The sequence below is a fragment of the Notothenia coriiceps genome, unplaced genomic scaffold (genome assembly GCF_000735185.1).
Source record: "Notothenia coriiceps isolate Sejong01 unplaced genomic scaffold, NC01 NC01_scaffold00025421, whole genome shotgun sequence".
Lineage (NCBI taxonomy): Eukaryota > Metazoa > Chordata > Actinopteri > Perciformes > Nototheniidae > Notothenia > Notothenia coriiceps.
In genome coordinates this window covers 15,038-28,123 of record NW_011358122.1, presented here as the reverse complement: position 1 = coordinate 28,123, position 13,086 = coordinate 15,038, and the positions used below count along the sequence as shown (strand labels likewise).

The window sequence follows — 13,086 nt, the reverse complement described above, 5'->3', positions numbered from 1 at the left end:
TTGTCACTGGAGTGTGTTTCCTGGAAAACATGAAATGTTTGTTAACGATCAGAGCGGTTGGTGTCAATGTATCCGACACAGAAATAGCTGACATGTTGTCCTCATCACCCTCATGGGGAGTCTTTCAGCACTATGGTTGCTTAGAATAAAAACAAAAAGAGATCCGGTTATAATGGACAGAGGCGAGAGTGCACAAGATTTTTTCATTGATAGCAGAACAAACAATGCTATAATGTACATCAAATGTTTTTAATGTCACATAACCGCTTCTATGACTGGACATCAAGATGTTTTGAAAAGCAAACAAACATTAGGACTACAATGCAAGTTTTTTTTTCTGGGAATTGAACCCTACATACCTCCTCTCTTCTTTTCTTTTTCCAGCAGCTGTTTTTTGAGATCGTCAATGTCATTCTTCAGTTTGGTATTCTCCACCATCAGCTTCTTCTCTTCTCTGACACTGGCCTGGACGACTGCAGGAAGGAACATTAACGTCAGCTCTCAGCACTGGAAAGGGTTTTCACTATCCCACAGGACCTTTTAAGAACTGCTGAACTAGAACAAATATAATATTGACTAAAATTAAGCGGCGTATAAATCTACAGTGAAGAAGCCATGATTTGTACATTGAATTAAAAAAAATAGTCCCATGGAGTCTAAAATGATATTTAAAAGTGTATTATTTTCCTTTTTGGAATGATATTGCTTGCACCCGCTGTGCAGGTCAAAACGACTGAAATAGAAACTCACTCATTAAACTTTTTTAAAATAAGTTATATAACTCTACCTTATAGAAAAATGCCATATATACAAAAGTACTTATTTATTAATTAATTTAAAGCCAATAACAATGTGAATTTAATGACTAATGTATGAGATACATTTGGCTAATTCAACTTCCTTTTTTCCCCGAGTTACGCCTACAAATACCTTGGAATTACTTTCAGAATGACAATCCTTGTAAATTTAAGAGGCAGTTTCCCAAAAACTGGGGCTTCAGGTTTCTCAAAACTGCTAGTACTCCTACAAGGATTTCACACTTAAATTATGAGACCGTGAATATGCAGGAAAGCAGCTCTTCAGCCAGAAATGAATGCCTCCTACAGCCAATACAGATATTTATCAGATACCTCACTTCCTCACTTGAGCACAGCAGAAGGACTTTTTGAACAGAAAAAGTGTATAGAGAGACATGTGTGCTATCTTAAACCTAGATATATATTTTTGTAAGACTGTGGCTTAATGAATGGGCCCTGTACAAAGTGTGAGTGCGTGCGTCTTACTGGCTTTCTCCTTCAGCAGCAGGACTTGTTGTTTGAGGTACTCGATGATCTGGTCCGCCTCAGACGCTCGCTGCTCCAGCCTCAACAAGGGATTGTGACCTGACATCTTGAACAGCGAGCGAGCTAAAAACCTAACGAAAAAAAAAAAAACACAATTCAGCAATCTCAAAACTCCAAAACAAAGAAATGCAAAAGCTGGAAAATATATTGAATTTAATACAATTTCAACTTTATGAAATACAATCCGTTGGGGGTCTTTGCTTTTGTTTTTAAAAGGGGGTACATGTTGATGCTTTACGCACACAAGTAGCACAAAGACTTATACAGTTACCCCAGAGCCGTATACCTATTCAATGTTATTTTAAGTTTTTCTCAAGTGACAATGAACATGTAAAAAAAGAGATGGTAAGTAAGTGCTATGCTTAACATGTTTGGAGTTACAAGGTTTGCATTCCAGTACAACGCCACCACAAACTACAGGCTCTGAAACGACCACGGAGTAAAGTCAACCTCTGTCTGACAGTCTCAACAAAACCTGAACATCTTAATTATCGAGCTGGTTTGTTTTGCTAGGCTGCCCTATATGACAGCATTATATTGTACAGGGGTTTCCTATTTTCTGAAACATATCATTATATATATATATTATTCATTATATAATGTCGTTTTGGGACGTTGCCAAAAGTGACACAATCTGATCTTGCGTGCTAAGACATATTCATGGTTCCCTTCCATGATATCAGAAAATAAATAAGCTAAATTTGAATCAAAAATGATACCATTTGAATATTTTCTGCATTATTTCAGTGAAGGAAAACCTGATTGGTGGCTCGATTAGTTACAAGAAAAACGTAAAAAACAAAACAAAGTATTGCGTCTTCCTATTTCTTTCATAGTAAGAAATTCCAAAGTGACATATAGTTTATCCTTTAAACCACAGTAAACATCAACATCATTTGTTTTGGATATTAAATTCAAAATGATCCACTCTTGGGCCACTCGACCCAAACAGGGTAACGTTCCTTTATCATTTTGAGCTGGGCAAATTACTTCTTGCAGAAAGAGGAAAAGAAGGATTTTTACGAAGCTGAGGCATGGAGAAAAAAACGTCTTAATCATATTACAGGGAGGCGCTGCAAAACAACAGCTGGCTCGAGATGAAAACAAAATGTTAAGAGATGAGGAAATTAGAAACACAAAAGAGCTGGAGTTGATAAAATCAAGGATCAAAGCATTGCTTTTGGAGAAACTGAATTGATTTAAACAGGCCCAGTGTTGGAGTAATGACAAGACCCACAAAAAGGCTGATCTCATCTGGATAACCCCAGAAAGGGATTCTGAGGCCGAGGCTCGGTCGGCAGCATATAAACATGACATGGTGATTTTAGCTTTTGATTTCAGATGGAAAAAAGCAAATGTGTTTACAATGTTAAAGTGAAAGAGACTTTCAGCAGCCGTCAGGATGAAATTACCTTTCTAGGCTGAAAGAAAATACAAGTGTCTTTGATTCGTCTACAAAAGTGCGACTGTAAACAAGTGTACTGCGCTGTACAGGGGACAGCTCTCACCCAACTGGAGAAGGCATCTGCATTATCAGTCTCCCTAAAAATAGTCACGACTGGATAGCTGAGTCATAGCGCTTTTATTAGCCCAGCAGACAAACATTTTATGTCTACATCCCCTTTCAAATTACAATATCAAAGCCAATACTGCAGATATAACCTCAGAGTGAACAGGTGGTTTGAGTCAAATTTGTTACACTTTACCACCATCTTCCTCTTGTATGTAGCTGGTATGAGAACGACCCACCAGGATACAAGTGTTTCCTCTTTTCATGCTTTATTCCCATAGTGAAAATATACTGTAGGAGGATACTTCCCTACCTGTCTACTAGCCAGACCATTATACACGCGGACAAAGCAGGAAGCCAGCACCACCTTAAGGCATTAGAGGGACCTACACATTTAGACTTTACAGAAACTATACAAGGAGTAGTCTTTAGCACCAGATATACTACATTTAAGTATGTTTTTAATGCACGGGCAAAAATAAGTAACAACTGAGCAATAAATTGAGCATTATTATTGACAATAATAAAACAGCAATTACTGTCTCTGTCTGCATAATAAACTGTTAAACACCTGGAAACAAGACAAATGAGAAATAGTAACAAGACATGGTGCCTGCCTTCATGATCTGGTTATGTATCTGTTGATAGTATAACATGTCATTATAATCACCATTGTCCTCTGCAATATTTTCTACTACCTTATTTTTGTTAATCAATAAGAGGCATGGTTATTATTGCACAGACGTATGTATTTAGAAAGGTGCCAAAATGTTGGATCTCAGACAGTAAATTCATTCATAATAGTGCATATAGTACAACTGAATATCTGTATAAGGACTTATATTAATACTGGCTCCTGTTAACATGACCTATATCTAGAACATAAAATAGAGATTAGAACATGCAGTCATTTGCAAATCACAGTATTAAAACAAATTGACATGCCAACCATACACATAAATGGCTCCTACAACAATCTTTTTACAAATTGGAGCACTTGGATTCAATATGATTTGTAGGGAATGGAACAATAGTTTGTATTTAACATTAGTAAACGTGAAATTGAAACATGTTGACTTTATGCTAACTCTCATGTAGCTAGCACCAATAACCTAACTAGCACCACGGTTGTTAAGGTTAGACGTTATGGACGGGTTATGATCAGTTAGTAAATGCAATGAAATAAAAACACAGAGATTTATGAAACTCACATTGACTCTGAGCAGCTACCTCAACACGTTTCAGAGGAGGAGGGGGCTTGACAGTTGCTAGTCCTGCTAACGTTACATTAGCTAACGAACAGACAGGCAGCTAGCCGCGGAGAGGCTGAATCAGGCCCCTTGAGTAGATCTCTACACTATGCGGATGTAGCTTTTATATTATTGACTACCATCCACCTGTTCTATAGATCGGATATTGTCACAGAATATAATGAGGTGCCTGTATGTAATTACTACAATGGTCAAATAACTTTTCCAAAAATACGAAAAAGAAGGATTGAACAATTACTTTGTTAAGGTGTTGAATTAAATGTGTTTTATTTGAGTAAATATATATATATATTTTTTTTTTGGTGCACTGCTTTGTCGAACTTTGTCGCACACATATTACGTCGTTGATCACGTTCAGTCAGCTGTTCACATCACATTGCAGAGGCAGGAAACGAATTCATTTAAAACATTTCAAATCATTTAATCAATATTTCCAAGTGTATTCTGCTGACATGGCAATGCAGATTTTGCATTAAACGTGAGTAACGTTCTACTTTTTCCGGGGTTGTTTTCCACAATGCATAGTTTGTTTACTATCCGGTCCAAGGGGGATGTTATTATTGTACTAAGCTAACTGTCACATTTACACAGTGGGGTTAACTGCAGCATCGCTATGTACATTGTGTCTGAAGTTGATATAAACATATTGTATCCGTCACATATCTTACTTGTTCCATTAAGGATTTTGCATTAGCCAGCGTTAATAGAAACATGTACAAGGTTTAAATTAATATATGATTCACCATAGTAGTGTTGATGATCACAATGTTCCCTTCATTCATAGTTATACTCAATGGCTACTTTATTACGTTCACCTGTACAACTTAATGCAATCCTCAAATAAACTGTTCTTCAGTAAATTCTACTTGTGTAATGCCTATAACATTAGGCCTTTTTTTACACTGTCATAAAGGTGTTATTTAGATACATTTGTAAGCATTGAAGTCATAGCTATTTAGTTGTGTTGTGCTACTGAACTGCACTGCACTCCTAATAACCTGCACTTTTTAATGTATAAAAACAGATTATAAATTGGCTGAAGATAATAATGCAATGATATGATGATACAAAATGATAAGACCAATTTAAATGTCTCTTAACACTATTAGGCTTTTTTAAACTTTGTATAACCATAGAATAAATAGCAGAGCTGTTGTGTTGAATTCAAATACATTATACAGATGCTACTATAATGTGGCCACTTAAACTTATCATCACATAATATTCATTTATTAATTCAACAGATCTTTCCCATTGAAACCAAGTGGCGAGATGAGGCCCCTGAAAGACGCCCAGCTGGGAGCCTTCACCTTCTTTGCCTCAGCTCTTCCTCATGATGTCTGTGGGAGCAATGGCCTCCCTCTCACCCCAAACTCCATCAAGATCCTGGGACGTTTCCAAATCCTTAAAACCGTCACTCATCCCAGACTCTGCCAATATGTGGACATCTCCAGAGGAAAACACGGTATGACTTTCTGTTTTGTCCTTTGCAAGGGATCTAATTAAATTGCATAGCCTGTCCTTGAAGGTTATTAAATTGTATTTGTTTTATTTGAGTGATATTATGCCCCTTGTGTCCTGTCATTGAGCGTATCCAAAACATACTTAGAATTCTGTGTGGAAATCACGTTTGCTGTGATTAAGTAATAGATTTTGTATTGATAATGAACAAAAAATGTTTTAGGGACTGCATTATTTGCAGTCCAACACAACAGCATCACAAAGGAAGGACATATCTTGGTCCTGGGATAGTTTCTGCTGTGGAAATGCCCTCATGTAGTATAATAGGATTACTTATAATAAAAAATAACAGCTTTTCTTAATTTAGTTGGATTAAGATACCAATCTGATGCATTTTCACTTCACATTTTATTGTAGAGGTTTAAAATAAATACTCATATTATAAATGAATATCAATTCATCATTGCTAACTTTTTATTTGTATTTCTTCTTCTTGCCTTACAGAAAGACTGATTGTTGTTGCTGAACACTTTGAAAGCAGTTTAAGTGATTTCCAAAAACAGGGGAAAAAAGCCAGGTGGGATTGCCATTAAAAAATGTCAAAACGAACTATTTAAAAGTAATTATACTACACTGTATCTGATGAACCAATGTTGTTTTCCACCTTTGTTATCACTGGTGAGCAGCTATTGTTAAAACCTTGTAGTGCTAATACAATATGTTATATATGATGGTGCACGGTAATACAATGCGTTCACCGTGCCATCTAATGGCTGATGATAGGTTTGCATAATATGTTTATTCAAACGTCTAATACGTAAACGTCTAAAATAAAAAAAATGTAAATGAAATCTTTATCATGACAACTCTGTTTGACATACTGCTGTTTTTGTGTCTGTAATAGCTCAGAGAAAGTAATGCAGGTAGCCTATGAGCTCCTTGAAGGTCTGGACTTTATGAACAAACATGGCATGGTGCACAGAGCCCTCAGCGCACACAATGTGCTCATGGACTGCAAGGTAAACTTGAGCTTTTTAATGTACGTCTAACTTAGTCTTTCCAATATGTGCTTGCAAGTAACACTGTCACTCAAATGTATTGTTTTTTCTTTGTAGGGGAATGTCAAGCTGGCAAAGTTTGGCCTTTATCACATGACTGATCATGGAGCCGATGTGGATTTTCCCATTGGGTACGTCTTTGTCTCCTCATTCATCACAGGGAAAGGTCCAATGGTGCTCTGGTATTCCTCAACTGCTGGGATTGAGCTATGTGAGCAGTCTGTTCAGGGTCAAAGGATCACTTGTATCTGTTTGTTGTTAGTTGAATCATGAAGAAGGCATTGACCATAACATTGATGCATAATCGACCGTGCTTTTTTCATAGAAACCAGCTTACGGGGCATCAAAAGAGCTTCCTGCTTTTGAAACTCTAACAGATTGTTGGACTTTTATCCTAATCCAAAAGCCCTTTTGCCCTGTCAACTATCTCTTTGTAATATCCTTTTGCAGGTCGGAAAGGAATGATGGCACATGCCCGTGACTTCCAGTAAAACATCTGGATGGAACATGTGATAAATGTGTCAAAAAGCTATGCAATAAACATCAGTTAATGATGAATAATGACAGAAAGGTGTGCAATATCTTCACCCTATGGAGCGGCAGTAGCTCAGTCTACAGGGACTCGGCTTTAGGAACCCGATGGTCGCCGGTTCAAATCCCCGTACAAGCAAAGTAACAAGTGTTGTCTGGTAGATTTTGTACTGCGACGACCCATTATTCAGACTTCTTTCCATATTGATGCATTTTCTGTGTGTTAGTCAAGAATGAATGAATTATTAGAATTGAAGTCCATTTTTTTTTTACAATTTTTCTTTATTATGTTTAGTATTACTGTTATTAATGTCTTTTTTTTTCTTCGTTATTATTATTATATTATGTATTTGTTTTATCATAGTCGGGAGAACATCCTATATTCATTTGTAGTATTGGACATAATATGGAAAGGATGTTGTAGGAAGTGAATCAAACAAAGCTCGATGGTGTGATGTTTCACCACTGCACAGTTTTTTTTATGACAGAAAACTGTGTATCTGAGCAAATGTTTTTTTTGAGGTGTCACAGTGATGTTCTCATCTGCTCTGTGAACGTGACCTCAGGTACCCATCATACCTCGCTCCAGAGGTGATCGCTCAAGGCTCTTTCCACCCCAGCGACTCCTCCCATGATGAAGCTCCTCTGCCTTCAGGACCCAAGACTGATGTCTGGTCTCTTGGGGTTTTGCTGTTTGAATTATGTGCAGTAAGAAACCTTCATAACCCTCTTCACACAAGACAAAGACATCAATACAATATATCATTTTGCGTTTGCCTGAACTCACACTTTATGGAGAGTCTTCCCTATTAATTCTGATGCTGTGACTTAATTACAGGGTCGGCGACTGCTGCAGAATATTGAGATCAGTGAGAGGTTGAAATTCATTCTGACCTTGGGTGAGTAAAAAGGACATTATTATTGTAATTACTTAGCAATATACTCTCAAGCCTAATTAAGCTCACGCTGTGATACGTTTGTCTTTCTCAGGTTGCATGGACGACATTGTCACCGTCCTTGCTGAGGAACACGGCTGTCTGGATGCCATTAAGGTAAAGTCAAAATCCTTGGCTGCCTCGATATATAAGTCAATTAGATAATCCTCATGTAGAGACATTTTTAATGGTACTTTTAAGGAGATTGGTATTAGCCATTATCAGGAAATGAGGTTGCAGTACTTGCATGGCAGTATTATATATATATATATTATAAAAAAGGAGAAGGGCACTCAGAGGCCGATGTTATAAGTGGAACATAATGTGTGTATCCACCCTGTGAGTCAGTTCCAAAATGTAATGGGTTCTTCCTTGGCCTATGCTACACCCTTTCCCCAAGTTCATTAAACTTGAGCATGTAGTTTTTCAGTAATGCTGCTGACAGACAGATAGACAAACAATAACAAACAAACCAAATTGAAACAGAAAACATAACTTCCTTGACGGAAGTTCAAAACCACATGGGCATCATTAGGGATCAATTTGAAAGGTTTTAGTATCTCTACACGTATATACAGGGTAAAACAATACCTTAGTTAAGCTACTAATACCAAAACAATACTTTAAGCCAAATAATCTGAAACAGCATTTGAAAACTTGATGGATAGATGTTGTAGGTGTTTCTAAGCATTCTGTAAAAGCTAATGGGTCATTCTCATGTAAGCATGTTCTATGTTACTAACCAATCACCAGAAATTATTATAAAAACAGATTTCATATAGTATTTTATATTTAAATGGATTAAATCAGACATTTAGACATTTGTTGTTAGTTTAAATGCGACCTGTATGTTTTTTGTGTACTGTAGTTAATTAAGGCTTTTTTTTCAGGAGCTGCCTGAGAATGTTCTTGAGTTATTAAGGAAGTGCTTGACATTTCTTCCATCCAAAAGGTAATTACAGCCTTTAATATAATTCTCTTGTTGTTGTAGGACATTGGCCATTTAGTTTCCAAAACATTTTTGATGCGGGTTATTAAAGACTTCCTGCAAAGGAGTCCAGCAAGCATGCAAATGAAATGATGCAAAAATACACAGATGTAAGTTATTGCCTGAAATTGCAATGAACAGTTTGATTTTATATAACTACATGTTAAGTAAAATGAGTCTTCAGTTAATACAAAATTATAACGTTAATGCACGCTCCCTGTTTGTGGCTATTTTGCTGTCATGACCATGTCTTTGTCCTCAGGCCGACCCCTGCAGAGCTGCTGGGAGACCCTGTTTTTAATGGCGTCTCCTGCCTCTATACGCCCTTCAAGAAGCCTGTTAGTCTCTTCTCTTCTTCCCTCCGCTGTGCACATCTGGAGCTTCCAGACGACATCAGTGACCTTTGCAAAGGTCTGCCCCAAATACACATAACATCGCAGAGTTACACCTACACACTTTAAACAAAGTCCTTCTGTCAACCCTCTTCTTTCTGGCAAAAACCTAAAAAAAAACATTTCTAAAAGCTGAATTGATTGTGTTAAGGTAGGTTACATTAAGAATTCTAGCAAGCAACTCAATTAAAGTAGCAGAAAGATAGACGTAATAAGTGTAAAAGGTTTTAAGTGGTGTCCCGTGAGAATTATCTTGCATAGTTAAGGAGTTTTGCATTTTGATATCGCCTATAATATTTAACTTCCACCAATTATATTTAGGGCTTAGTTAGTTTGTATAAGCAGGGGTGCACATAACTGGTACGCATGCGCGGCACAAATCTGAATTGCGTAACCTCACTTGTGTCATTAGTGGCCTTTGCGTACCTTTTACAAGAAACTGCACTTTATTTGTTAAACATTTAAATTCTATAACACATACTATTTTTAAAGCCCATCAAAAACGGGCAGGATGAAATACTAAAAGTGATCATGTATAAACCACCTGCGGGACGTGTTTTTGGGATAGGGATATATTATTATTATTATTATACACATTTCAGTTCAACAAGATTCTTACACCTATGTTTCACAAAATAAACCACATCATTGAAATGTATGTTTTGTTAAAACAATATTCCGTTACCATACGAGTGAACATGTGTGTTAATGTCAGGAGAGGATTATAAACTTGATATGAAGGTGATCTTTTGATTGTGTGTGCTCTGGTGCCATCTGTGCTCATGGGGATGTGTTTACTGTTCTGTGTGTATGATTGTTATTAGACGATGATGAGGACTACCTGTCGGAGCGTGCCATAAATGAGGTGTACCATCTGTGGTGTCTGGCGGGGGGGGACCTGGAGAAGGAGCTGACCAACAAAGGGATCATACAATCCAAACCTCCAATCTGCACTCTCGCAAAGTACATAAAACACACACACATATCGTGATGAATCCATCTGCTAGCTTTAGTTGATATTCACACGCTCTCTGTCTCTGTTTCTGCTCTTTTTAAAGCTTTGTCCTGGAAGACGGGGAGTCGTTTGGACAGAGAAGGGATCGGAGTTTCTTGCTTGATGACACAACAGTGACACTGTCTCTGTGCCAACTAGGAAACGTAAGATGAAAACCAGTCAGCAGACATTTAAAATGTTGTGTAAATGTATGTACTGGATCATACTGTGTGGTTGGGGTGCTTCTTTCAAATATGTTCGCACTTTCAAAACAAACAATCAAATCTAAATACTCTCTATCAACTTGTTTCTGTTCTCTTACAAAGGCAAGAAAACCCTTTAATAACAAGTTCCTATTAACATTTGCAATATTTGAAGTTAGTTTGTTTATCACACCAGCTGACAACTCCTCCTAAAAAAAGTGAATTTTTCCTGTCCAATATGCCTACGGTTTTGAATGCGGTTGATCCACAAATGTGGCATGCTTGGTTTATAGTGGGTGTTTTATTTATGCTATAAGAGGTTTCAAAATGCCCCCTTGAACAAAATTAAACTGTAATTGTGGATCCATCTTATGTTTCTTAAGCCTCTCTATCCCTTTTTCCAGAGACTGAGGGATGTAGCAGGAGAAGCCTATTACCCTCTACTGGAAGACGAGTAAGCCATTTTTATCTTTTAAATTGCCTCTTTCGCCCTCTCCTCCCCTGTCACAACTTCTCATGTCACCCTATCATTTATTTTGGCTCGGGTAATGTCATATTTCCTCTACTTCAGACAGTCAAGTCTGCCCCAGTCCAACAGCAGCAATGAGCTGTCGACCACCGTCAAGCTCCCACTTATCATCCGAGAGAGAGACACCGAGTACCAGCTCATCCGCATCATCCTCTTTGACAGGCTGCTCAAGGTCTGGGCTCCATTCTAATTCCTACACACACACACACACACACACACACACACACACACACACACACACACACACACACACACACACACACACACACACATTGATGCTACGCTCATTAGCATGCTTTCCCAATTACAGCGAAATCCTAGATATGTCAGAGGCTGGTGAGTGTTTCAACCCTAGTTCTGGATTTTTAACAATTATCATTTAACCAGGTTACTTTCAAATTAAAGCTGGGTCATGTATACTCTGTTAAACGGGGAATTTTGGATTGTTTCGAAGTTGGGTTGAATCAGATACTTTTACATATTTATTGCATGTGTCCTGAAGTAAATTGCGGGGTGCACGCCCCCAGTTTGGAGAGACAGACAGAAGGATAAGCAGCACTCCTGTGGCCGGGGGTTGCTAAAAGAAAGGCCTTCTCAAAAAACATCAGTATGCTAGATTTAGAATATTTTCACTGCTTTCCATTGCTTTCAGACAGCCCTTATTATGGGCAGGGTACTTAAAATGTTTCTATGGTCTCACCAGATCCACCAGACTACATAAAAAAGACCCTGTCATTTTACCAGGCTCAACACTTTGGTTGCTGGTCTACCACTGGCTCCATTGACTACTTTGTTATTGTGTGATTTTGGTGAAAGGGTTAGTCTGGATTTCCAAAAGTTTCACAATATCAAACTTAAAAAACCATCATGGTAGGAAAATACAATTAACTCCCCTGTTTTGTGAGGTAAAACGTATTTTTTTTTGTCAAGGAGTGGCAATTTATTTGATGGTAAGGAAAAAAAGTGATTATTACAAAAATATATTCTAAAATGTGTTTTGCTGCTGCCCCGTTCACATCGGTATATTGCAATGCTTCCAGGTCTATTTCTCCAAACTGGGGCTCACTGTAGGTTACACACTGAGTATCGAAAAGTATCTCAAACCCACTTCAAAACATCCAAACTTTTCTTTTTTATACTTTGCCCTCAGGCGTATCCTTACAAGAAGAACTTGGTGTGGAAAGAGGCCAGAGTGGATATCCCCCCTCTTGTTCGGGGTCTGGTGTGGGCAGCACTGCTGGCTATTGAGGTATAAGATAAATTGTAATCTTGTGTTGAGACAAGATGCAGCATTATTTTCTCTGGAAGCCAATCCATTAAACCATTTTTTATTTTAACAGGGTGACATTCAAGCCAAATATGAGAGCACTGACAAGGATACCCCGATCCCAACTGACAGACAGGTCATTTATTTGTAACCATGCATATGTAAAACGTTGTTTACACTTTTGGAATGAATTTAGCTTTAATATCTACTGTGTACCACAGATAGAGGTGGATATCCCGCGCTGCCACCAGTACGATGAGCTGCTGTCGTCTCCGCAGGGTCACATCAAGTTCAGGCGTGTGTTGAAAGCCTGGGTGGTCTCTCACCCCGACCTGGTCTACTGGCAGGGTCAGTATCTGCTGTTTCACTGAATGTGTTTTTTTGGTCTCCTTTTTTGTTTTTCCTTCAGTATTTCTCCTCCCTCTCCTTCATTTACATTATTCCTTATTGTAATATTCATGACTAGACACTAGATGGTGCTCATGTCACATCCTGTAAACTCATTTTTTACCCTCAGTTTTGTGAACATATATACGGAAGAGGATTAGGGCCACATTATTTTTTTGGGGGGATTTGAAAAAAAAATGTTATTTTTTTCTCAGAC

General features: G+C 37.9%; 2 protein-coding genes across 3 annotated transcripts in view; one reads left to right on the top strand and one right to left on the bottom strand.

Moving 5' to 3' along the window:
• Positions 1 to 4,173, bottom strand: part of aimp1a (aminoacyl tRNA synthetase complex interacting multifunctional protein 1a) — a 13,347-nt gene extending 9,174 nt beyond the window's left edge. The window contains exons 1-3 of one of the 2 annotated variants that reach the window (XM_010783564.1): positions 4,065 to 4,173; positions 1,284 to 1,414; positions 360 to 473 (exon numbers count right to left, since the gene is read on the bottom strand). In XM_010783564.1, the coding sequence (XP_010781866.1) occupies positions 360 to 473; positions 1,284 to 1,414; positions 4,065 to 4,066 (247 nt within the window). In that variant the 5' untranslated portion in view covers positions 4,067 to 4,173. Of the gene's footprint in view, positions 1 to 359; positions 474 to 1,283; positions 1,415 to 2,755; positions 2,819 to 4,064 lie in introns of those variants that run through there. The other variant, XM_010783565.1, reaches the window with a different exon arrangement.
• Positions 4,174 to 4,489: 316 nt separating this feature from the next.
• tbck (TBC1 domain containing kinase) lies at positions 4,490 to 12,853 on the top strand. The gene is made up of 17 exons (XM_010783566.1): positions 4,490 to 4,602; positions 5,390 to 5,589; positions 6,090 to 6,162; positions 6,490 to 6,604; positions 6,701 to 6,774; positions 7,741 to 7,882; positions 8,013 to 8,073; positions 8,165 to 8,226; positions 9,000 to 9,061; positions 9,360 to 9,508; positions 10,314 to 10,452; positions 10,548 to 10,647; positions 11,091 to 11,140; positions 11,258 to 11,387; positions 12,366 to 12,464; positions 12,556 to 12,618; positions 12,704 to 12,853. Exons 2-17 carry the CDS (start codon positions 5,397 to 5,399, stop codon positions 12,851 to 12,853), a joined length of 1,662 nt encoding a protein of 553 aa, XP_010781868.1. The 5' UTR covers positions 4,490 to 4,602; positions 5,390 to 5,396.
• The last annotated feature ends 233 nt before the right edge of the window (positions 12,854 to 13,086 follow it).

Excerpts from the sequence above, each read along its gene's own strand:
- tbck (XM_010783566.1), top strand. The coding sequence starts at position 5,397 with ATGAGGCCCCTGAAAGACGCCCAGCTGGGAGCCTTCACCTTCTTTGCC. Across the intron at positions 10,453-10,547 it reads CCAATCTGCACTCTCGCAAA|CTTTGTCCTGGAAGACGGGG; the intron begins GTACATAAAACA and ends CTCTTTTTAAAG. Across the intron at positions 12,465-12,555 it reads CAGCACTGCTGGCTATTGAG|GGTGACATTCAAGCCAAATA; the intron begins GTATAAGATAAA and ends TTATTTTAACAG.